The sequence below is a fragment of the Pholcus phalangioides genome, unplaced genomic scaffold (assembly GCF_987345545.1).
Source record: "Pholcus phalangioides strain wild (caught in Gottingen) unplaced genomic scaffold, Ppha-v1.0 ptg000003l_1, whole genome shotgun sequence".
Classification (NCBI taxonomy): Eukaryota; Metazoa; Arthropoda; class Arachnida; order Araneae; family Pholcidae; genus Pholcus; species Pholcus phalangioides.
This window is the reverse complement of record NW_028301596.1, coordinates 28,940,021-28,965,940: the sequence shown is the minus strand read 5'-3', so window position 1 is coordinate 28,965,940 and position 25,920 is coordinate 28,940,021. Positions and strand designations below refer to the sequence as shown.

Sequence of the window (25,920 nt, the reverse complement as noted above, 5' to 3'; positions counted from 1 at the left end):
CTATCGACGCCATAGAAATACCATTTTTAGTGTATTTTCAAAAGCCATGGAGGGGAGGGCAATGTTTTCCCTGACCCCTCCAAATGACGGACCTGCTTCAGTCGCTTCTGCCTCCTAAAGGTTCGTAGGCTTCTGCCGGGCTGAGGTAAAACGACTTCAGCAATAATATTTTATCCAATAATGCCAACATAACAATGAAAACCTAAATCGAGGGATCATTCAAGTATTACATCAGCAACGATGAGGGAAGGGGGTTTCGGGTTTGCCGACTTTTGATGATGGGGGGAGGTGATTATTCATGCGTCATCAACCACTCTGTATACAAATATGAAATCTTTTAATGACATCTTTACCGGAAATGACAAAAACGAGAAAAACCTTTCCCTAGTTTGTGGGCACCTGAACTAACTTTCTCCCTATTGATAAGTCAGTCCTCTTTAATGATCTCTAAATTTTCGCGGATCCAAGTGATCTGGAAATGTGACCGGGCCGCTCAAGTGCTCTAGAAATGTGTCAAGGGGCCACTTAAGTCCTCTGGAACTATGCCGCGGATCACTTAAGTTATCTGAGAATGTGCTGGTAACTTGAGTGATGTAGAACTACCCTACGGGACGCTTAAGTGCTCTAAAACCGAACTACACGACACATAAGAGATCTCTAAATTTACAACGGACTGCTTAAGCGTTTTGGAACTGTGCCGCGAGTCACTCAAGTGATCTGCGAATGATCTGATGAATAATCTACTTGAATGATCTGAAAATGTTGCACGGGCCGCTTGAATGCCCTGGAATTGTACTGCGTGTCAATTAAGCGATCTGTAACTGTGTCGCTTACTTCATTTTTATAAAATTATGTTTGAGGTGGCGGGCCACATGCCCGCTGGCCATGGGTTTACATATATTGTATATTGCTAAGAGGGTGTGTCGTAATGAATTCTTTAAGAGAAATTTTTGGTTCTTAACCTTCAAATCGATTATAATAATAACACATAAAGGTGCTTCTTTCATTTTAATTTTTTTAAATATTTTTTTTGATTGTCTAAGGGAGGGGGCATAGAGAAGCTCGTATCCCTCCTCCGCGTACTTTTCTGATCCCAATATGCGTAAGGAGGGGGGCAGAGCTGACGAAATTTTGCTGACAAGGGTGGGAGGGGGTCAGAGTTTTGCTGATTTTTGCTGACAGGGGGAGAGGTAGTTAAAAATGGTTAAAAATTTCCTGACGTAACGCTTAAACGGCCTTAAGCGCCAGTAACGGGAAAATATAGAAATGAGCTGCATTTCATAGGACTCTGATTTGCATATTTTCAGTGATTTGCTATCGTGTAGCACCCTATATTGACAAAAATTGAAGTTTTTTTCTTGTTCCAAGAAAAACTCCTCTTCGTGAGAAGGGGGAAAATTCAGTTTTATGAATTTTTGATTTATTTGGAACTTATGGGACACCCTGTACATATTTGGTTGAATAGTCACCGAAATAGGTTGCTAGATCAAAGAGTGGTGCAAATTTTTTTTTCATTCGAAACTACCGTAGATGAATCGCCATATCTTTCGTCCCGTTTTATTGTCAAAAAAGTAAGTCGTTATTGCGAATGCACATGTGTTTTTATTCCTTATGAATCATTTCTTTATTCTAACAATAACCCAAGGGTAAATACAATGAAATAATAAAAAATATTTTTACGATTCTTCGCTTGTTCTGTCGTCTTGATTCTTCGTCTTAAGCTCATTCACTTGCGGCGGCCGATCCCGCTTTCCAGCGCGTAGTAACCGACCATGCCGGCAACAGAGATGATGACGATCATCGAGACCTTTACCTTCATGCACAGGTACGCGCTGCTGGAGAAAAATATCACGTTTCCAACAGAATCCCAGAGTAGAAAATTCGAGAAGGCACCTACCTCTTCACCTCGGAACAAGAGGCCGTAGAACGCTGCAAACAGAAAAGACTATCAGGAAAAAGTGATTACGTCAATAAGAGTGGATTCACATCCCCAGACGCTCACCGTGTCGTGTTAGACAAGCAACTATTCTTTAACATGAAAATATCGGTCTGCGGTACGATAGATTATCATAAAACCGATGAACATATTCATATCAATCATAAAACCGATGAACATATTCATATCAATCATAAAACCGATGAACATATTCATATCAATCATAAAACCGATGAACATATTCATATCAATCATAAAACCGATGAACATATTCATATCAATCATAAAACCGATGAACATATTCATATCAATCATAAAACCGATGAACATATTCATAAGAATGTTTGCCGTGTGTGACACGACACGGTATGTGTCTGTAGATGTGAATGCACCCTAATAGCCTGGTGAAAATTCTCAGAAATGTGGCTATAAAAAGTGTGGGAAGCATTTTTGGGGAAAAGTGGGCAGACAACTTTTTCTAAATGTATTTGATGTGCTGATTCCAAATATTTTGTTTGCCTTCTTGGTTTTGATGTTATATGCTTCAAATCACTAAAAACAAAATGGTGGCCATACGAAATGAGGTCCTAATAACTTTTGAAGGGGCAGAAAGAAAATAGTGATGTATAAGATGATTTCGACAATACTCGGAATGCAGAACCAAACGTCTTACCATACCCCAACTACCTATTCAGCGAGGCTGGAACCCGTGGCCACAACTGGGGTGTGGGGGAGAGAAAGCAGTCGGATCCGATGTCCAGGGCACTGGGTTAAGGGAGGTCACCGATTTCGCCCTTTAATCGCTTTTCAACATTACACAAGGGAGCCAAAATACATGTTTGACCAAGCATCTAAATGTAGCGTTGCTGGAATCCACTGTATCTGCTGATTTTGCTTCAAATCATGTGAATGGTGTTGCTCAGCAGCACTCGGGACCATAACTTAGATTTTTTGTGGGTGGGAACATGATTTTGCCGCCCCAACACCGCAAAATTATATGAACGGTGTTTTTATTACCTCCTATAATTTGCCGCCGCCCCTTAAAGTTCCCAGGGCAGTTGCCCCTTTCTAGTTCCAGCCCTAGCAGCACCATTCAAACTTAGCCGTGAAACAAACTAACAGTTCTCTTTGAAATATGTCTAAAAAAAATTAATTTTAGATTTACTACGTACTAATTTCTAGCCCGAGATTTCTGGTTTGTCACAATACATTGGTTTTCAAGACAATTTCTAAGTGTAAAAAAAATTAATAAACGGGTTTGATTCCTAGATCTCCTTACCAGATCATGGCCCGCCGCGCTGTATCAAGGCAGAGACTTAAGCAGATGGTCAGAGTCCTGTAAGCCAATGTGGGAAGAGATGCCTAGCCTAGACCCATCGAATATGTGAAGTCGAACCTCATTAACGCTACTAACAAATTTCTATTGAAAAAAATACTCGTTTTATCCCTCGATCCAACAGAGATGCGAAGTCGAACGTCGTCAGTGCATAAACGTAAAGACCAAATAATTATTTCGTCGATGTTCGAGTTTCCTTCGACTATACTTTCTTGAAGAGATCAATACGATTAGGTAGTTTGTTAAAAGATCTTCAAAACACTACATCCCAAGATAAGACTGGGAGTCTTAAACCAAGTGAAAACCCACAGGCAAATCGATATTTTACGTCAGACGATATGTAATTCGTTTGGCAGCAGGAGTTACACTTTGGAACATCAATAGTCACTCTATTGATTAAACAGGCGAGAAACAGCTTTGCGATCTATAACCACTGCTGCCACCTATCAGACTAAAACAAAACTATTTATTATAATTCTGCTAGTGAAATTGCGTGTTGGTTTTCTGCATAAACCGGTTATGCAGTAAAGTGGGTCACCGATCTACGTAAAAAAAAATTTAATTTCTATCCGGCACAGCACGAAAGTGTACCAAATGATGCCTTTAGCTCGCATATGAATTTTTTTAAAAATTTCTTATCTTCTGCCTCCGGATTGACTTTAAAGAATACATATTTTGAAGGGGAAAAAAACTTTTTTTGACGAGTTGTTACAGCAAATGTTTTAAAAACAAATTTTTTAATGTGTGTCTATAAAACAAATACAAATTGCATGAGTAAGATTTATTTATAACAAGTTACCACGAGGTGGGGGTGGTCCAAGATATAAGATTGTTAACATATCGACCGACCGGCTGACAAAGAAGTCAGTTATAAGCGTACCACAAGATGGACTGTGTTGTGCGGGGCCATAGTCGTGGGTAACGCCTACCTTGAGAAACATCCTAAACTTTCGAGTATGTAAGAGACTCAAAAATAAACATACAGAAGGAAATGTCCAATGATCTATATCAAAAAGCCGAAGTTCCCATAGGTCCTTGTGGATCTAATGCCATCGCCAAGTTTGCCGAAATTCTAAATGACCAGATATTCGTAAAGTCGTCAGAGGAATTTTATCGGGTAATTATTTTTATTATTAAAAAATACTATTTATAAACATAAAAAAACATGCCTAACTCACTAATTCATCATCGCCGAGCCGAAACCGCTGAAGCTATAAATATGAAACTTTATGAGTAGTTTCATTTTATGATGTAAAGACTAAAAGGGTTTTTTAAAACTCAACCCCTAAGGGGGTCATGAGGCCTTTAAATGTTATATGGGGTATCATCGCCGAGTAATTTTCAGATAACCAAATCCACGCGAGTGAAATTGCGGGTAATAGCTAGTACCTACACAGGGTGAATCCGATCTATTTCACCAAACGAAAGGGGGTGATTTGCGTAATTGGCGATAAAAAATGAAAAATTTTATCGACAGCTCTCTCTCACTCTCTCTTCTCTCTAGCCAAAATACCCGCCTCTGCCCGGGTTTTCTTCAATGAGGCTTTTTTGATCACGTGATATCTCCCTCTGTTTGAGGGACATAAAAATCGTGTCCAGGTTAACCAATATGGCGACTTCCTGCGCGATTCATGAAAGAAACAAATCTAGATTCAAAGAAACGTAGAAATAAATAAATATTTTTTTCCTTTTTTAGGGTGGGGGGTAAGTATTTCGATTCCCCCCTAGAACTTCAAGTTATCCATTTGCCTATTTCTGCTTCCAAACATGCTTAGTTAAAGCTGTGAAATTTCTTCGATGCACTTCATGGGCCCATAATTAATTTTAAAACATCCTAAACCATACGTGAATTTATGCAGGTGAATATTAAAAAACAATACGGAGACATTAATTCTCATGCTTGAGAAGATATAAATAAAAAGTTTAAATTAATGTTATTGCCTGGATATCCAACTCGAAAGTAGGTCCGGCTAATTACTTCATATTTAATTTTCTGGGCTTCTTATATCTCTAAGTGAATTCAATATAATTTTTAAAATTATTGATGTGGCAGGAAACTCCTATTAAATTCCCGTATTTCTACAGTAAAATCGGCAATTTTAATACTTATCAAGCTGGCCGGGATAAAAGTTTTGTAGAAGCTGTTTGATAAAACGTGAAAAATTCAACCAATAAGATCACCGGTTGCATTTGCTTGAATGCAACCGATGCGCCTATTGGTTGAATTTTCAACTTTTATAAAAGATATTTTATAAAACTTTATAGTGTGATCCCGGCCTTAAGCCCAGATTGCACTATAAAAATTTTATAATAATTCTCTCAAAAATGCAACCAATAAGCTGATCGGTTGCATTTGCTCGAATGCAACCGATAAATTAATTCGTTGCTTTTTTCAAGTTTTATAAAATAACTTTTAGAGTGAGTTTAGTCTAACCTTTTAGAGTGAAGTCCCATCCTTACATTAATCATTTCTGAAATATAAAATTTCACTTTTTGTTTTTAGTTTATAGACTGAATATTGAGTAAAATATACTTTAGGTATCGGGGAACCACCAAAAATATTCAAGTGCTTAGGGCCTTCAATCGTCTTAATCCGGCCCTGAGTGAACGCCGTACGTGGATAACGTTGTTTAATATAAACGTTGTTAATGAAGTAACGTTTAACGTTGTTTAATGAAGTAACGTTTAACGTTGTTTAATAAAGTATTTTTTTTAAGTTTAAAAAAAAATTAAAAGATTAAAAATTTAAAAAATAATAAATATTTAAAATAATTTTAAATATTTATATTTTCAAAATAATTTCGAATATTTAAAAAGAAAAAAATTAAAATTTTTAAATTAAATTTAAAAGTTATTAAAGTATGTAGTCAATTAAATATTCGTAATGAACAGAACGGCTTATCATTTTGGTCCCGTCAGTGGCCGTTGTTGTCAGGTTTTATCGTATAAAATTGTGAAATATGGACAAAAGGCAGTTAAAGTTGCTATATATCTCCATCTCAGAAGGAAACGGAGGGATAGACGTATGTGGGTACATCATATTTGATGAACAGGAACCCTCATATGGTGTTTTTAAGGGTATTTATGGCAAAATAATTAAAAAAATTCCGTGCAAAATTCCGTTAAAAAGTAGCCAAAGATGCGGACGAATTCGCTCCGCATCCATCGTGTGAATAGCTCCGAATAAACCTATTGTCAAAACTTCTATGTGCGGATGCGGTTTTGGCACATGCGGACGACGTCCGGACCCGCATGAACATTTCCTAGGTGCGGAGATTTTTCGGCTCGTCTGAAAGGCTCAGTATATTCGAATTTTTAAAACTTCTTCCGGACCCGCGTCCGCATCCGCTCCGTGTGAAAGGCCTCTAAACGTTCCGAAAGTGATTGTTGAGGCCCAAAAACAATTGTTGCCCGACAGTTTTTTTGCCCATTTGGGGCATTTTCCCTGCTCTGACGAAATTTTAAAGTAGCCTATCGTTCAAGTCGGATGCCATTTGGTATATATGCGAAATTTGGTGACGATCGATCTAAAATTGTAGATCTGTATAGAGAACATGCACACACGCAGAAAATCAATTTTATATACATAGATTCGATTTTGAAATTTGCCAATCTTTCAGCACTTGTAGCTCGCGAATAAATACAGATATTTCGATGCAAATGATGTTATCATATTGGATTTTTTTCGTTCTTTTCAATTATGTGTTTAGTTTGCGTGTAGGTTTCTTAGAAACTTCACAAATGTCGGGTTTTTTTTTTCAGACTTGACACATTTTTTCCATAATCGATTACCCATCATAACTCGAGAAAACTTTCTGAGATAGGACAGGGTCGCGCGTGGTGGAGTGTTTCATGATACACTTGGGCTCGTCTATCACCCCCCAGGACAGTCATTTCAACTTTTCCGTAGGAGGAGGGGGGCAAAGAACGTATACTCAATGTATGTATATACGTATATACCATTTCTAGTATTTTCTAAAGCCGGGGGGGGGGGCAACGGTTCCCCCCAAATGACGGGCCTGATCATCCCTTTCCGTTTGGCGGAATAAGTCGGATTCACTCCGTTTACATAAAATAATAATGCCTTGGCTGACTGCATCATCACCAACGAGCCATGTATAACTGATATTTTGTCAGTAGCTTCATTTCATGAAATTTATTCCATGACGCAAAAGTCCCGTTTACATGCGAAATAAAATATCCCGGGAAGTTACTGGTAACAGGGATTTTCGCTACAACACGTTTACACGGCGTTTAGTTTATGCAGGCATTCCCCTTTTCTTTTCAGAAGTCTCACTGGTCACTTGGGTTGAACGGAAGTGGTTGGCTCAAGATGGCTGACGAAGGAGCTAACAGTAGTTTCGCTGTACAAAAGATTATGGGAGAGGAATTCGAAGTCACCCACCATAACAACGATGGAACTCTTTTGACGGATCTCCCTGCCTCCTTTTTCCCCCATGAGGAAAAAAATTGCCATGCAGCAGGTAATAATCACCAAAGCAACCCCCAATCTTGCATACACAAACGGGGCTAAAGATTACCTAAGGAAGGGTTTTAAGAAATTCAACCCATAAGGGAATTCAAAGGTAACAGAAGAGTCATGCCGAGCTGAAACCGCTGGCAAGAATTAATGAAAATTAGTCAGTAAATTTATTCCATGACGTAAAGACTAACTAAGGAAGGGTTATTACGAAATTCGACCCCTAAGGGGAGGGAAGGTCATAAGGGATTTCAAAAGTTACATAAAGAAATCACGGCCGAGCCGAAAACGCTGAAGCTACAAATATGAAATTTGGTCAGTATTAAATCTTATAATGCAGAAACTGGTGGGGGGATATAAATTCCCCCACCAGGTTCGGATAGGGGTGGGGGAAGAGTTTTCTTCCAGTGATCATCGTATCGTCACTTTTCAGTGTAACTTTTCTTCGGATAAGGTTGATAACAAAAGACTGGTTCCTTGTTTTCGTAGAACTAACTTTGATGTTTTGAGAGGAAGGTTAGGGGAAGTTTTCAAAGAGATTGGTTGGAATCGGTGGGTGTGGTAGGTCAATGGGAAGAATTTAGTACGAAGCTATCGTCTGTTTTGCTCGCCGTCATACCCTTTGTTCCAAAAAAGCGTGTTTGTACATCGCACCCTCTATGGTTCACGGATAGCGTGCGTAACCTTTATCTTGAAAAGAAAAGAGCATTCAGAGAGAGTGGAGCATTGGAGGAGTGAGCATTCAGTGGACGAGGTGACCTAGCATTGTTTACTGATAAAAGAAGAGTGTTGAAGAAAGCGATAAGGGATAGTAAAAACGAAGTTTAATCTAGGTTGGCAGATAACATTGGCTCTGACCCAAAATAATTTTTCGATACGTCAATATTGGATGTAAGGGGACAGTTGGCCCCCTCTTGATAGGAGAGTCTAGGTTAGAGAGCAATGTAGGTATGTGTAGTGCTTTCAATGACTTTTTCGCGTCGGTTTTTAATGGAGATAATGATATTCAATATACGGGTGTTGCATGGGGTAATAAACCCCTCAACTATATTCAAGTGGAAGATGTGGTGCTCCTAAATCTTCTAAGAAATGTATGTGCAAGCAAAGCACCAAGACCAGATGATATTTATCCCTGGGTCCTCAGGGAATGTGCTAATGAATTGTTGGGACCAGTCGTACAGATATACAGGAGTAGTGTTGCTGAGGGTATCGTCCCAAGGGATTGGAAACTTGCTAATGTTGTTCCGATATTGAAGAAGGGTAGTAGAGAAGCTGTGCCCAATTATCGTCCAGTGAGTTTGACGAGCTCCCTCTTGAAAATATTTTCGAAATTATCATCAAAAGGCAGTTTGTGAATTGGATAGACGAGAATAATGTATTGTCGGATAATCAGCATGGGTTCAGGAAGGGGAAGTCATGTGTAATTAACCTCCTTTGTTTCTATGATCACGTGACTAAGGCTTTGGGTAAGAGCAAAAATGTAGATGTTGTTTACCTTGATTTCCAGAAGGCATTCGATCGGGTCCAACATGGTAAACTCTTGAAGCGTTTACAAGAGATTGGGATAGGGGGCAACACTTGCTGAATTGGACAGAATCGTGGTTAAGAGATAGGTCACAACGAGTTATGGTAAACGGGGAATTCTGTGGTTAGGAAGACGTCACAAGTGGAGTTCCTCAAGGAAGTGCCCTTGGTTCCATACGTTTTTCCCTTTTATTGATAAACTCCATCAGGGTATGGGATTGCTAGCAAATTCGCAGATGACGTTAATCTAATGGGGGTAATCGGGAATCAAAGCGATAGGGACTTGCTCCAGAGCAACTTAAACAGGATTGTAGCATGGGAATAGAGCATGACGTTTAGCGTTGACAAGTGCATGGTCGCTCATTTTGATTCGAACAACCCACGGTTCTCTTACGAGTTGAATGGTGTCACTATCGCGGATGCAACTAGGGTCACCTATTTTGGAATTCTCATTGACGAGCGGCTTAGGTTTTCTGAACATTGTTCAGCGGTGGTCAAAAAATCGAATAGAATGCTTGCTCTCATTTTCAAAAAAGTCTCTTCGCATTCTCCTAAAGTCATTCTTCCACTTTTTCGAGGCTTGGTTCGTCCTGGACTGGAGTATGCTGTAAGGTTTTGGAGACCATTCCTACAGAGGGTATATACTTGGTTGAAGGGGTGCAGAGAAGAGCTACGCGTGTCCTTATTGACACGCGGGGATTGAGTTATGAAGAGAGACTTCATTTTTTGAATATGTTTACATTGGATGAATGCAGGTGTCGAGGAGATATGATCGAAGTGTTGAAAATTTTCAATGGGATGGACCATGAACTTTTAGTACACCGCCAATCGACTGCTTTTACAAGGGGACACCAGTATCAATTGGTAAGGGACACTGCCAGGTTATGGTGTCGCAGGGAATTTTTCTTCAATAGGGTTGTTAATAAATGGAATAGCTTACCCCCGGAGGAAGTAAATTGTAAGACAATTGACCCGTTTAAAAAGAAATACGATAAACATGTTGGGGTAAATCGAGAAGCTATCCATTCTTAGAATAAGACAACCATAATATTCTTTATGGGCATTGTATAATATTTTATCATGTGTATATATTGATTATAATTTTTGTTAATTGCATTTTTAATTGAGTTGCTTTATTTTAGAAACATATGACATCCATATTATTTGTTATGGGCATCTTTTTCTCAGCCACCTTATTGGGCATTTTGCCTGTTGTGGCGTTGTATTTGTATTACCTACTAAGGCAGAATTTCTGAAAATTCAATCCCCATAAGTTATATGGGGGAATCATCACCGAATAATTTTCAGATTTCCAAATCCACGCGAGCTAAGTCGCTGGTGTATATAAAGTATATAACAGCTAGTATTCATATATTTTAGATAGCATTTTTTTGGGCTGTATTGGAAAAATATAACCCGTTTTCGTATTGGGAGAAAAAGAGCATTTTTGGTCCAACTGAAAGTGCAATTGATAGCTGATTATATCCCTTCAAAGCCAAATTTCCAGAAGGGGTAAGCTCTTTCTCCCCCTCTCCAGCATGGTGACAACACACTTGAAATCGACTACAGTATCAAAATATTTATTCATGTTAGTATTATATGGCATCCATACTTGTCATGGGCATCTTTTTCCCAGCCACCTCGTTGGGCAATTTGCCTGTTGTGGATTTGCATTTGTATTTGCTTGTTAGACTGTATTAATATCTGCTTTGAGCCGGTCCTAAAGACGATCAGTGCCTTCAATGATGAATATATTTGTTTTGCTCGATGGGGTCAACGAAGTTCAATATGCAAGGTATTAAAACTTACTAGGCAGCAAAACTACCTGCTTCACGAAATCTGTCGAACTCGAGAAAATTAATCGAATCGCTGTGAAAGCTTATTTTTTCACCACAAGATTTTTTTAATTCCGACACCTTGCATATATTAAAAAAATATTACTTATGAAAAATATATATATACTTGCAATGCATGATCTAACCTCTCAGGTGTGTGTGGAAAACGGCATCGTTGAGTGCCCACAATGCTGCCACGACGAACAACACGTAGTATTGCTGTTGTTGCCACAGAATCATCGCGACGCACGCACTGATATTTGCCAGAAAACCAAGAGTGAGGATGACGTAACGCGGTAAAAATTTGGACGAGTAACCGGACATCAAAGACCAAACTGAATTGACAGCTCCATAGCATATGCAAACGTACCCTATGTGATAGATGCCCCACGTACATGCGATGTAACCCTGCACAATAAAAAACCACGCATAAGCATCCTTCGTTCAAATTAAAAGCAAGTGTCTGGCATTATTTCACTTGCGGAAGAATAAAGACTGCAACTCAATTGCAGACGGTTTTATGAGATATTTCATTCGCGCGTTCGAAATGGTCTTCCAATCTCCATCATTAACTGAAAATGTGTAAAATTAACGGAAATCAATCATAACATGTTGATTACGTTTACCAGAAACAGTGTCTAAACAAACTTTTCTTCCTCCGTCGCAACCTTAAACACTCTACTCGGGATATCAGACTACTCTGTTACCAAACTCTTATATCTCCCCCGTTCTTTCCTATGCCGTTGAAATCTGGGACCCCTACACCTCCAGTAATATAGGCAAACTCGAATCAATCCAAAATAAATCCACCCGATTTGTTCACGACTGCTGGTCATCTTGTGTTTCCGTGTCCAAACTTAAAAACGAACTTGATCTCTTCTCCCTCTCTCTCTCCTCTTCGTCTCATTTCTCGATTAACATTGTTATAGAAAATTTTTCATGGTCAATTCAACATCATATACTTCTGGTATCTTAGCCAAACCATCCTACATCTCTAGAAGACTCAACCATTCCCTTAAATTAAAACCTATTTTGGCTTCCACTGACTGCTTTAAATACAGCTTCTTTCCTCATTGCATTGGTGAATGGAACAAACTCCCAAGCTCTATTGTCGAATCTCCCACTATATCACTAGTTTTTTGTCTAATATCAAACAATATCTTTGTCATTTTTAATCGAAACCCTTTGTATAGGCCCCAGGGACAACAATATTGTATAAATAAATAAACTACGCGTGGCACGTAACTGCGGATATTTCGCTCAACTCGGAAGTTAGATGGCAACACTTTTTTGAGTAAATGACACTCACAAACATCATAAATGAAATTAAGGCATTCGAACACTTCCAGGCATGTACGAAGTCGTTTGAAATTTCTAGTTTAGTGAAAGTAGGTTAGATTTGTTTCCACGCTCATTGAATGCGTATATGGTGGTATCTCCGAAAATGTCATGCAGAAAAGAAAAATTGAAGATCCAAAAAGAACCAATGCCTTATATCATATAGTACTCTTAATTGCCATTCCAATTACTTCTTCGTTCTGAAACAAAGTCTCCGAATGCCTTGAAATATTTTTTGGAACCTCATCATTATTCGCTTCTCCTACCAGACACAGTGTCATAAGCGGCGACAGGGAAAAACTTGTATTACTGGCATAGCTGTGAGGGCGATTCAGACTTTTGCCCCTCCCCCAGTTCACTATGCACACCCTCAATCCTTGATGATTCGCTCCCCCATTCCCGTTCAAGGAGCCTGTATCCGCTTATGCGCTATATTACAGGGTGAAGCTAATTTGTCGTAACCAAACAATTAAACATGATCGTAATCAAATTACAATAGATTACGAAGTAAGGGAAAGTGCCCAAATGCCGTCCCCTTAAGCAAAACCGTTAATTCTGAAATTTTTTTTAGAATTAAAGATAGTATAAAAACTGATTTCCGTAACTCAACTTCATACCTAATAATGATGCAAGTGTGGTTGTACTAAATAAATTTTTTCTTACTCAAAAAAAAAAAAAAAGAAAACAATCGAATTTCGGATTTTCATCAAAGGTATATCCTAACTCCGTCCTCCTCTTTCCAGTTATTATCTACGCATTTATTTTTATTGGAAACTTGATTAAAACAGTGTTAACATTTCTTATAATAAATATATGGAGATGAAAAAAGATGAGATCCAGGCTCTGGAAGATGTTGAGGCTGGATGACTGGAAGACTCTTTCTTGATGTCTCTTGGATCATACGTGAATCGAAATGTGTCTAAGAAGTCAGGAAAAAAAATATCCCAAGAAAAGTACATTATGAGTGTCCTAAATCCGTCCGAAGACTAAGTACTCCGTCCTAAATACTCAGAGGGAACGGATTTAGTAATTCAGTTATAGTAAAAATTGTGACTGCTCTTGACTAAACAACTACAGCTACATGACTATAACGATTGCAACGTAATATTCAAGTAGCGATCTAAGTTATCAATGATTCAAAACTTATCGTATATAAGGCATGAATATAACTGTTCAAAGTTGATTTCACATTGTAACAAATTATAACAAAAGCTATTTCTGAAAAAGTAAAGCGTAAATGAAGAGAGCAAAGCAACTTCGTCAATTGAAGTAGTCAACTGAATGGTTCTGAAGAGTTTCGCGGCACTCTAGCAAGAGATAGCCGCCCGTGCATACAAATTAGAGAGGGGACGAATTTTGGGCACTTTTCCATATAATACGTACATTCTTTCCCCCTTAAAAAACAATAAAGTGGTTCAAGTAAGTTGATTAGTTTAGTAAACTTATTATATAAGTTATAATCACACAAATAAACTTACTATAAGTTATAATCATCAGCGAACACTCTGTAAACAGTGACCATTATGCACGGAGCAAGAGAGAAAAGACATACACGAATGAATGAATGAATGAACGCCAGAACTCTGCAGCCGGACTTATCCCGTTGCCGAGATCTCTTCCAGTCCAGCTTCGTGGCACAGAGTCTGGGACAGAAAAGACATACAATATATACAGTTTATATATATATATATACATACACGGACATACATACAGTAGATGAGGCAGATCTCTTACCCTAGTGAATTCCCCGATGAAAAAAGCTCTTTCTGCACCGCTGAATATGGTGATGGGCACGAGCAGCAATTGTTCGAACTTCCGCAAGCTCTTAAACGTCGCTCCAACCATTGCTAGAATGTTGTAGTTCCGGGGTTCCAGCTTGTTCGATTCGTCTCTGGGCAGAGGATCCAAGAACAGAGCTATTATTAGCGCCGAGAGAACGCTTATCAGGAAATATATGCCAACGAGTAAGTACCTTTCCGTTTCGCTCGGGGGGTCCAGATTGTGGTTCATTTGGCCGCTTTTCGAACAGAAATCGATGCCGCAAGGTGATGATGAAGATGCGCTGGAGTTACTAGAGTTCTCCGATCCCGGACTCAGGATGTAATACGACACCAAGTTACCCCACACGTCCGTGGTACCGTATGCCGTAGAAAACAATCCGAAAAATAGGGAGAGGGTCACCGCTTCTTTTTTTCCAGCGAGAACCGCGTACTGGCGACCGATCTCCGTCAGGTATACTGATTGGGCGGACCACAAAGGACCCGCCGCTAATCCCAAGAGCACTGAAGTTGGGAGAACAGTTCCGAAATTCGGGTAAGCGTTTACGGCTATGTAAGGAGAATAGGCCAAAATACAAAGCACCAGAGTCTTTTTGCATCCGATTTTACGGATGAATAAATTGGGCAGCAGCAGGGACGAAACAAAGAAGCCGGCGTAGATGACGCTCTGAGAGATGAGGCCGATGGATTTCTCCTGATTCAGGGTGCTCTGGAGGTTTGCGAGAGCCTTGTAAGCGCAAAACATCAGTGGGAAACCTGTGCAAAGCACCACTAGGTTCTTGATGACCGAAAAATCGTTTAGTGCATTCTCTGAACAGTCTCGGACTTCGTCTGGAAATTTGGTGTCCTTCGATGATGGAGGTGCAACAATCATGGTCTGAAAGAAAAGAATTAAAAGATAACGACGAAATTTATTAGAAGTCTTGTTCAGCAAAAATTCTGCAATTCAGATTGGATTGGATTTTGGGTCTATTGGCGCAAGGACCAATAAGGTCAAAATGCGCCAAAACAAATGATTCGAGCAAATTAATAATAAGATGAAACTTATTCTCGTCACGTCCAGAAAGTAAAACTATGAATGATAAAAAGACAATGTCATGGATTGTAAATAACTGTAATTTGTTATAAAAACAAAATGGCTTTGATGGATTTAAAAATGCGAGATGCATCGCAATGGTCAGATAAAATGTCAGGAAGTGTAAGATGACCCTGACCTAAATGGATGAGTGTGATAAGTGAAGAAACACAGTGCCTGTAATGAGCTTAGAGAGTCACTATAAATAATGCATTGTCGATGGCGTTTGGGTCGTACATGACGGAGAGTTTGAAGGATGTCGTACAGCTCCGTCGAATAGAGAACGTGTCAGGTAGTTTTAAAGATGTCTCCTCACACAGCAGATGTAGGCACAGCCAACATAGCCATGGCTCTTAGAGGCGTCGGTATATATGGGGGAAGTGCCAGTTATACCTAGCCCTGTGACTAAAGAATATCTGATGATATATGGCATCTGCTGTGGTGGCTTTAGGGTGTGATGATAGTAAGAGAGAGACATCTGGCGGAGATTGCTCTCATGGTGCCAGTTGCCGAGCAACTTGGGACACACGACCGATGTCTATTCCTAGTTCTTCTACGAGTGCTCTCATACGGAGACCGTAGGACGGAACACATCAAGGAGGAACACTGCAAAAAGTCTATGAAGTGAGGGGTTGAAAATGACACGATGAAGTGGATGATCTGGTACACTTGATGATGATGATATGTATAAAGACTTCATTTTGATATAATATTTCAAAAAAAGTTGCTGGCGTCTTGATATCAGTGATGGCTCACTGCATTCGACATACAGGCTCTCCATTGGAGATGTCTGGAAAGCTTTATATACGTGGAGGAGCAACTTACGGTCTGCACCCCATGATGTAGACGAGATGACCTTCAAGAGGTTCATGCAACGAGCTCTCAATTGTGCAATATGAGGTTTGAACGTAAGTTTCTTATCGAATGTAAGGCCGAGGAATTTAGTGTTTTCTACAATTGGTATTGGATTATTGTTGAGAGACATCTGTGGGTCCTCATGAAGGTCTCGACGTCGACAAAAGTGCACAGCGACAGTCTTGTCGGCGGAGAATGAGAAGCCGCTATCATGAGCCCACTTGCTGATCTTGTTGAGAGCGATTTGTAATTGTCTCTCGGCTGACTTCATATTCACTGATTGATACGATATTAGCAGATCATCCAAATAAAGTGCGCCAGTGACAGACAACGGGAGTTGGTTCAACACCCCGTTGAATCTCAAAATAAAAAGTGTAACACTTAAAATGCTACCTTGACATACACCTTGTTCCTGAATTTGAGGAGCAGATAATGTGCTTCCGATCCGTACCTGGAAGATGCGGAGAGCCAGAAAGTTCTTAATAAAAACGGGCAAGTTGCCCCGCAAGCCGCAATTATAGAGGTCGGAAAGAATTCCGTGCTTCCAAAGTACGGTCGTAGACATTTTCTATGTCGGAAAATATGGCTATCATATGCTCCCTCTTTACAAAAGCTTGTCTAATTGAAGTCTCAAGGCGTAACAAATTGCATGTTGTGGACCTGAACCGTCTAAAGCCGCTTTGATGTTTCGATAAAATATTGTTCACCTCAAGTTAGTGTATAAGGCGATAGTTGACCATCCGTTCCATGAGCTTGCACAGACAGCTGGTCAATGCGATAGGTCTATAGCTGTCTGGTTGTTGAGGATAGGCTTTGGAAATGCAAGAACTATGGCTGATCGCCAGATGTTAGGGAATGTATGATCGACCCAGATCCGATTAAACAATATGAGTAATTGTGACAGTGATTCAGATGAGAGATGCCGAATCATGGAATAGTGAATACCATCGGGCCCTACAGCTGAGTCAGGACTTCGCTGCAAGACCGTCGTCAGTTCATGAAGGGTAAACAATGAATTGTAACTCTCCGGTGTAAAAGACCGAAAAGTATACGAATTGCGTTCGGCTGATGATTTGATGCGATGAAACGATGGGGAATAATTCGCATCACTGGAGACAACGGCGAAATGGGTGGTGTTGATATCCGCAATATCCCTCACGTCGCTGATGATAGTGCCATTGGTATTTAAAATGGTGATGGGATGAGAATAATAATGACCATTGATTTTTTGGATCCGATCCCAAATGATTTTAGATGAAGTTGATGAATTGATCCCTTTGGTAAACGTATGCCAAGACTCGCGTTGAGCCTGGCGCCTGGTTCTTCTTGCTATCGCCTTTGTTTTTAAAAATGCCAACTTGTTGTCATGGGTAGGATACCGCCGGAACATGCTTTCTTTTGTGCTTTAATCGTGACTACATTCGTGGTTCCACCAAGGTTAAGAATATTTAGGAAGTTTCGAGGAGATTTTGGGAATTGTTTCATTTGCTGCAGAGAACATACAACTGGTCAAAGGTCAACACAGTGGTCGACGTCGGGTTGTGAGACCATATCTTCCGTAATTTCTGCCTTGACCGTAAGTCAGCTCATCGGGCGGCCACAAGCTTCCGCCGAGGAGGTCCCTCAGGTATGCTATGGTGTCGACCAAGGCACTTAACCACTAGAGCAAAATGATTGCTCCCGTAGAGGTCCGGATCAATCGACCAGGACCAGTTGGGAAAGTGTGTAGGTTAGTATAAGGATAGATCTATTGCAGTGAAACTATTGTTTGGGGCATGGAAATGAGTAAAACTGCCATCATTTATGATGGCGAGGTCCATGTCATCTAACAGCCGTTCAACCATTTCCCCAGAGGGATGTTGCTTTTAGAACCCCATATCATGTATGAGCATTGGATTGAAGTCTCCGAGAAGAAAAAATAGTGGTGGTAATTGATCAATCAGATCTTCAAGATCTCTCTGTAAGATGGTGTTATTTGGTGGCAAATAAATAGAACAGATGGTAATTCTTAGGCCTGTAGAGATTTCCACCGCGATGGCTTGCAGGTTCGTGAGCAACATTAAAACATGCGACGACATATGATGTGGACCCAGTAGAGCAACACCGCTGCAAGCTCTACTCCCGTCATCGTAATCAATACGGAACAGGGAATGTCGCCTGATGTTCCATGTTTCCGAGGGCTTCGTAAAAGTTTCCTGGAGTGCTACGCAAACTGAATATCGATTGATCAAATGCTTGAGATCTCCGTAATTGGATCTAACACCACGAATATTCCATTGAATTATGTTGGCCATAAATTAAAGAATTAAATAGAAGTGGACGGTTCAAGGTCCTTCAGTTTATTCCGGTCAATTTTGCGGCGAGTAGTACCGGATTCCGGAGGATTTTCCAACTCCATGTCACCAATCGATTTGTCATCAATTAGTGACATATTTTTAATTGTGGGATATTTCAGCGCTCTCTGTGTGGCTTTTCGTGAATATCCCGCTTTGAATTGTTTCTTTTTAGCTTTATTTCCAGAAACAGTTTTAGGTTTAGTACCTGTAGAAATTTTGAAAGTGTTTGCCGTTGCTTTTCTCGCTTCTTCGGAGGTAGTGGACTCCCTCCGTAATCCAGTGGAGCAACAGCAGCCACGGTTGGTTGTTAGTCTTATTAGCTGACGATGGATTTATTACCATATTAGAGTATGATCTACTACCTATTGGAGCTTGGTTAGAGGTTATACGACGGCCGTGCTTATGGGATGTTATGGAGGACCTTGATCTTCTGGATCTCTTTCTTTATTCCATTTCGGACAGTTCCTATCAAATGCGGGATGATCGCCACCGAAATTGAAGCACTTGAATAGTGAATTAGTGCAATTGTCCGAAGTGTGGTCCTTCACACCGCACTTTGCGCAGGTGGGTTGACTACCACACGCCATTCGTGAGTGATCGTATTTTTGGCAGTTGAAGCATCGGACAGAGTTAGGTATGTATGGCCAGATTTTGAGGTTATAATAACCAATTTTGATATCTTTCGGCAAGGTTTGGAATGAAAATGTTAGAATTATATTACGTGTTGGAGCTGGATTGCCATCTTTGCGGCTCATAATATGTTTGGCTGATGTTATGCCTTGAGAAGCCAGCTCTTGGGTTAGATCTTCATCCATGTTAATTTAAGTTAGGGTTTGAAATGACGCCACGTGAATAATTCAGCGTAATTCATAAGATTTTTACTATTATTGGAATAATATTGATTATTATTAGAATAATATTGACTATTATTAGAATAATATTGACTATTATTGGAATAATATTGATTAATATTAGAATAATATTGATGAATATTAGAATGATATTGATTATTATTAGAATGATATTGATTATTATTAGAATAATATTGACTATTATTGGTCTCCGAGAGATGTAAAGATTTGTAAAGATGTAGAGCTTTATCTATTAAGAATGGTGATACTTTCGCCAGCTGTTTCTCGGTATCAGAAGAGTGTAGAAAGAGAAATGAGACAGTTTATGAATTTGAAGAAGCAGGTACAGTGACATGTGTTTGATTCGAAGCAGTTCTTTGACGTTTTGGTACATTTTTTCCCCATAATTAAATTCCACTCCCACCCACAATGCCCGCCATGGAGCTCTAAAAAGGGACGCTCACACGTAACCAATGAAGATTAGTAACAACGCCAGGTTAGATGAGAGCTATACAAAACCAAAACAGGCGAGCAGACGCGTTCAAGATCCAAGATCATGGTGAAGCAACACAAACAAACCTCAACGAAGTCCGGTAAGCTCGGCCCCTCTACCTGCCCAGTAATGTAACCCCTTCAGCCACCGAGGCGACCAGAGCCGATTGACCCAGACGGGGCTAATCCAGGTCTCCCATTTCGGCTGAATCCGAGACCACAGCTAGTGAATCAGGCTAACCAGGATCCCCATCTCCAACCTTACGGGTCTCCACACGCGGGTAGACAGCGTCCCAGATAGGGCATACGCTAGAATCAATACCACGTCTGGGAGGACCCTCCTCGCCTGAGCGAGGCCCACAATGAGGGGTTGTACACAAAAGACGAGTACATAGACAGGACAAAACGAGACGCAAGACAAATACTGTAAGATGTGTGAAAATAAATATGTAATCTGGGCTATTGGAAGTGAAGGATATGAGCACAAATATGCGAAGACAATGACGTGTGATAGATTTGGCATTACCCAGGGTGAACCACGAGGAGGCCTATCACATAACAACACTGCGATTCAGCAGTCTAAACATTTGTGAGAAAAGGTTTTTGTAAATACAGGAGAATCTAGATTATCCGGAAGACCGTTAACCGACGACGTCGATTTTCTTGGTGATATTTTTTCTCCTCTTAGTGTAAATTACCGCTGTCTCCTACCGATAGATAAGCTTGCAAGTGCGAGAAACAAAAATGCTTTTGAGTGATTTCTCGGGTTAGAGCAGCAAGAACATTGCGATACTTCACGAATGCAACTGACAAAAAAAAAAAAGAATTTGCAATGCAGTTACAAAATTACAACCAACATAATTGTCTGCTGCATGTTTCTTAGACGCATAAAAATTAATAGAGTTTTTTTTCCCCGCTAGGGCACCTGCTACTGGAGGAACGTTGGCCAAAAACGCTGGATGATGATGAGGATCATTTCCGGCGCGTCTACATGCACACGCTATGCGTTTTCTTTGAGTGGTTTGGGTTTGCTGGGCTTGCCATCTATGCGTGGCTGTGGCAAAAAATATTTCACCCGAAGCAAGCAACGCACACTAGATGAAAGCCACACTTAAGAGGCTCTGCCGACGATGGATTCGCGGGAGGGGGTTGCGTTGCGTCTCTGATTTTGCATAGCCAAGGGTGCGGTCCGAACCGGAGGTTGCACGTGAGGAGGGGGAGGAAAAAAAGGACACTTTTCGAATTTGTAAAGCGATGGTGCGTAAACTTTCTGAAGCGCGACTCCCTTTTAACCAAAAAAAGGGTTTCGGCGACCCCTACATTGGCTGACCATATGTCCCGCAACCTTGACATGCGCTGACCATATGTTCTGTTTAACGAAAACATATGATCAGCCCATGTCGGGGTCCCAGTTTCTTGCTAGTAAACGTGCTGTTCCCGAAAGCCCGTTTCGGAACGCTTCTTTTGATTAGGCGATATTGACTTCCAAAGATATATTCAATTTTTTTAATATCATACAGATATCTACTTTGTTTTTTGATGTACTTAGTGTCCCTTATGCAAGATGGTCCTTGATTTTCGTATACAGGGCGAATAAGAACAAATCATCCGATTTCAAAATGATTCTGAATGTGGGCGCACAATAAGTAGTGGACTGAATTTGAATGGTTTCAGCTCATGAAAGCAGAACAGGTTCACTTAGAAATTCAACATTTAATTATAAATCATAAATTAATGCGAAACGGTTCCCGGAGGAACGCTACAGACACGTGCAAACCTGTACTCACACAAAATACGAAAAACGTACGAAAAAAATACGAAAAATAAAACGTAATAAAAATACGAAAAATCATAAAAAAACGAACAAGCAACTACATCGATACTGAGATGCTGCCATCTATGAAATAAAACACAAACAACAATCTGGGCTCCAACACTAAACTTGAAATCGACCATTAACAAAAATTGTTGATAAAACGTAAACACATTTTCCTCCGTATATTCATATATCACTTATCATTCTATTCTGTGTTTTTAATTTTTAAGAAATAAACAATTTTGAAATCGGGGTATTCTCTCCAAGTCACCCTGTATATCACAACTTGATATCGCCCACTTATTTTTTTATCAGCTGTTTGGGTACTTTGTTTTGCTATCCAAGTTGTGCCTGAAACGAATGTAACACGGGATTCTATAAAGCCCTATTGAAACGCACACGTAAAACATTTTAGAGGCTTTTTATACGGACGCGGGTCCGGAAGAAGTTTTAACAATTGGAATCGAGACGAGCCGAAAAATCTCCGCACCTAGGAAATGTTTATGCGGGTCCGGACGTCGTCCGCATGTGCCAAAACCGCATCCGCACATAGAAGTTTTGACAATAGGTTTATTCGGAGCTATTCACACGATGGATGCGGAGCGAATTCGTCCGCATCTTTGGCTACTTTTTAACGGAATTTTGCACGGAATTTTTTTAATTATTTTGCCATAAATACCCTTAAAAACACCATATGAGGGTTCCTGTTCATCAAATATGATGTACCCACATACGTCTATCCCTTTGTTTCCTTCTGAGATGGAGATATATAGCAACTTTAACTGCCTTTTGTCCATACTTTACAATTTTATACGATAAAACCTGACAACAACGGCCACTGACGGGACCAAAATTATAAGCCGTTCTGTTCATTACGAATATTTAATTGACTATACATACTTTAATAACTTTCAAATTTAATTTAAAAATAATAATTTTTTTCTTTTTTAATTTTTAAAATTATTTAAAAAATATAAATATCTGAAATATTATTTTAAATATTTATTATTTTTTTAAATTTTTAATCTTTTAACTTTTTTAAACTTTAAAAAAAATACTTTTATTGAACAATGTTATCCACGTATAATGGTGTTCACTCAGGGCCGGATTAAGTCGTTTGAAGACCCTAGCACTTGAATATTTTTGGTGGTTCCCCCGATACCTACAAGTTTATTTTACTCGATATCCTTAAAAAAATGAAATTTTATATTTCAGAAGTGACTAATCTAAGGATGGGATTTCACTATAAAAGGTTTATGAAAGTTATTTTATAAAACTTGAAAAAAGCAACTAATAAATTGCAAGTGCAACCGATAAATTTATTAGTTACTTTTTTAAAAGAATTATTATAACATTTTTATAGTGTAATCCGGACTTGAGGCCGGGAGTATACTATAAAGTTTTGTAAAAGATCTTTTATAAAAGTTAAAAAATTCAACCAATAGGCGCATCGGTTGCATTCAAGCAAATGCAACCGGTGATCTTAATGGTTGAATTTTTCACGTTTTATCAAAGAGCTTTTACAAAACTTTTATAGTGTAATCCCGCCCTAAGACAGAATTGTGATGTGAATATTTCTAAGCATAGGCATTTTGAAAGTCTCCACCCCTCCCCTTTTTTTCTACTTGCAAATTCTTTGATATTTCCTGAATTTTTTTTTTTTTTTTGGAACATCGAATGTTTTGATGTTTTTGGATTGGATTTTTCGAACATTGGATGTGTTTTTGGAATTTTCTTTCATATTTTTCCGAAAAGACAGATTTTTTTTCAAAATTTTTTGAAAATATTTGAAGATATTTTCTCCCATCGACCACTTGTGAGGATCGGAATGAAGGTATCTTTATACCCATATTCTATGGGGCTCAAGATTAAACCACCAAAGAATTTCTCTAGGCTGCCTATGGGCACTGAATCAGGAGTGAAGGAGAAAAATAATTACAAAAATTGCGAAAAAAATAGTTTTTATGCGCGAATTTCAACCTAACCCGCATCTTCAGTGCCCGTGTGAAAGGGTATGCGGACCCGCGTCCGCTCCGTGTGAAAGGGGCCTTGGGAAAATAACTTCCGTAGAGTAATTAATTCAAACGTCATTATTTCCCACGTTCCTTTTTTTTCCCCAAGGACATTGCTTCTGGCATGACGTGGCAGCTATTTATTATCATAAACTGCAATTTGATTGCATCGTATGATACATGGTAATTAGATCGGATGAATAAATTCCTTTCTTTAGTTCTGACATTTTTTTAAATGAAGATCAATTTCTTATTTGGAGAATCTCTCGTGACCCACGGTTTGCGCACCACTGTTGTAAAGCATAACCGCGGCGAACAGAGGTCAAATGGATTCTCATCACGAAGATTCGGGTTCGAAACCCATTTACAATTTGCTGACTTTTGGTATGACAAGGCAGGAGGGGGGTTTGGATTTACGTCATCAACCACCCTTTATGAAGATATGAAATATTTTTAATGACATCTTTTTCGGTGCGCCAAAAACGGAAAAAACCTTTCGATTTGGGCACCTAAACTAACATTCGATCCTATTGATAAATCCCCCTACAGAGCCACTTTAGTGATCTCTAAATGTTTCACGGATCCTTCAAGTGCTCTGGAAATGTGTCCGGGCCGCTTAAGTGCTCTGGAACTGTGCCACGTATCACTCAAATGATCCGTAATTATGTCACGTATCACTTAAGTAATTTAGGAATGTTCCGCTGGTAACTTGAGTGATGTAGAACCGCACTGGGGGCCGCTCAAGTGCTCTAAAACAGTGCCACATGTCACTCAGGGAATCTCTAAATGTGCCACGGATCGTTTAAGTGTTCTGGAACTGTGTCGCGAGTTTCTTAAGTGATCTTTGAGACCTACTTAAGTGATCTGAAAATGTGCCACGGGACACTTGAATGCTCTGGAATTGTGCCACGGGTCATTTAAGTGATTTGTAAATCTGCCGCTTCGTTCATTTTTACAAAATTAGGTTTGAGGGTAGCAAGCCACATCAGATAACCTTCAGGGCCACATTTGATCTGAGGATCTACCAAATATGATAATTCTTACCCTTCAAATAGCATTGAAATTAAAAGAAATTGATTAAAATAACATGTAAATGTATTTCCTTTCGAATTTTTTTTGCATCAAAAATATTTTTTTCTCGTCTGGAGGAGGGAGGCGCACGAGCCCCGCCCCTATTCCTTTCCCTCCCTTAGAGGTGTCGCGAGTTCGATACCCGGTTCGTCCTTGTCAGAAAACTTTCCTGACACAGGGGTACAACAAAAATGGCGACATGACCGCAGCAAAAATTGCTACCACAAGGAGTCCCCCATCGAGGGGTTAGAACACCAACCTCTCGACGAGTATGAAAAACAAGCCTGCCGTTCGGAATCGGCAATAAATTGTAGGTCCTGGTCTAATTAGCCCTCGTGTGCAGAAAATGACCGTGGTGCGACAAAAATGATCAAATGAAAAATTGATTGCAGATGGCAGCACTACACATCACAAGCATTACACAGAAACAAACTTCACGGAATGTTCACTATACGTACACACACATTCCAACGTGTATTAATTCGTTAAAAGTTCCGCAGAGGAATATGGACGAGGTGCATGGCTGGTTTAGTAGTAGTAGTGGTAGTCGACTGGAGTTGGTCTTCTGTGGTTCCCAATTTCGAGGCGCGATGCGAACCGATCTCCCCGTTAAAAAGTCACGCCACAGAGAGCAACGGGCCTACAAGTCTACAAATATTCAATCATTACACTCCATTTACAATTTTAAATATAGATGACAGCACTAAATTTCACACACAACACTCGATACGCACCCAGACTGTTAGGCCGCACACACTTTTCAGGCACAATCAATCGGTAGTTTATTGCCCATGGCGGTAGACCCGAGTTATGCTCAGAAAGACAAAACATGTGAGGATATGTATACCACTGGCCGTATGTCATTTTTGCTTCTGACGATTAAAAATGTTAGGAAGGTTTTTAAGAAACGTCCGCTCTCCAACGAAGAGTTTTCCAAAAAAAAAATTTGAAAGCGTTGAAAGATGGCTTTGATAGGCTTAAAAAAGATTTGCAAATCGAAATAAACTTACTAGGGATGGTTTCTCTGCTAGAAGACGGGTTGCGTCAACAAAACGGCACCGATTTTTTTTTTCAACGTAAGACAATTTCAATCTCCCTTGTTACCGCACCGAGATATGATAGATTTATGTGCATGACGTCGTCAGTCATTTTAACGACGCGTCATAAATTTTTAAAATTTATGCG

The 25,920-nt window shown here is 39.7% G+C and overlaps 1 protein-coding gene across 1 annotated transcript; it reads right to left on the bottom strand.

Annotated features, from left to right (window-relative positions):
• Window positions 1-1,584: 1,584 nt before the first annotated feature.
• On the bottom strand, window positions 1,585-25,920 carry LOC149088363 (UNC93-like protein). The gene is made up of 4 exons (XM_089252910.1): window positions 25,746-25,920; window positions 14,184-15,104; window positions 11,258-11,519; window positions 1,585-1,929 (listed from the first exon to the last, which is right to left on the bottom strand). The coding sequence occupies exons 2-4, from the start codon at window positions 15,099-15,101 to the stop codon at window positions 1,727-1,729; spliced, it is 1,383 nt and encodes a 460-aa protein (XP_089109036.1). The 5' UTR covers window positions 15,102-15,104; window positions 25,746-25,920; the 3' UTR covers window positions 1,585-1,726.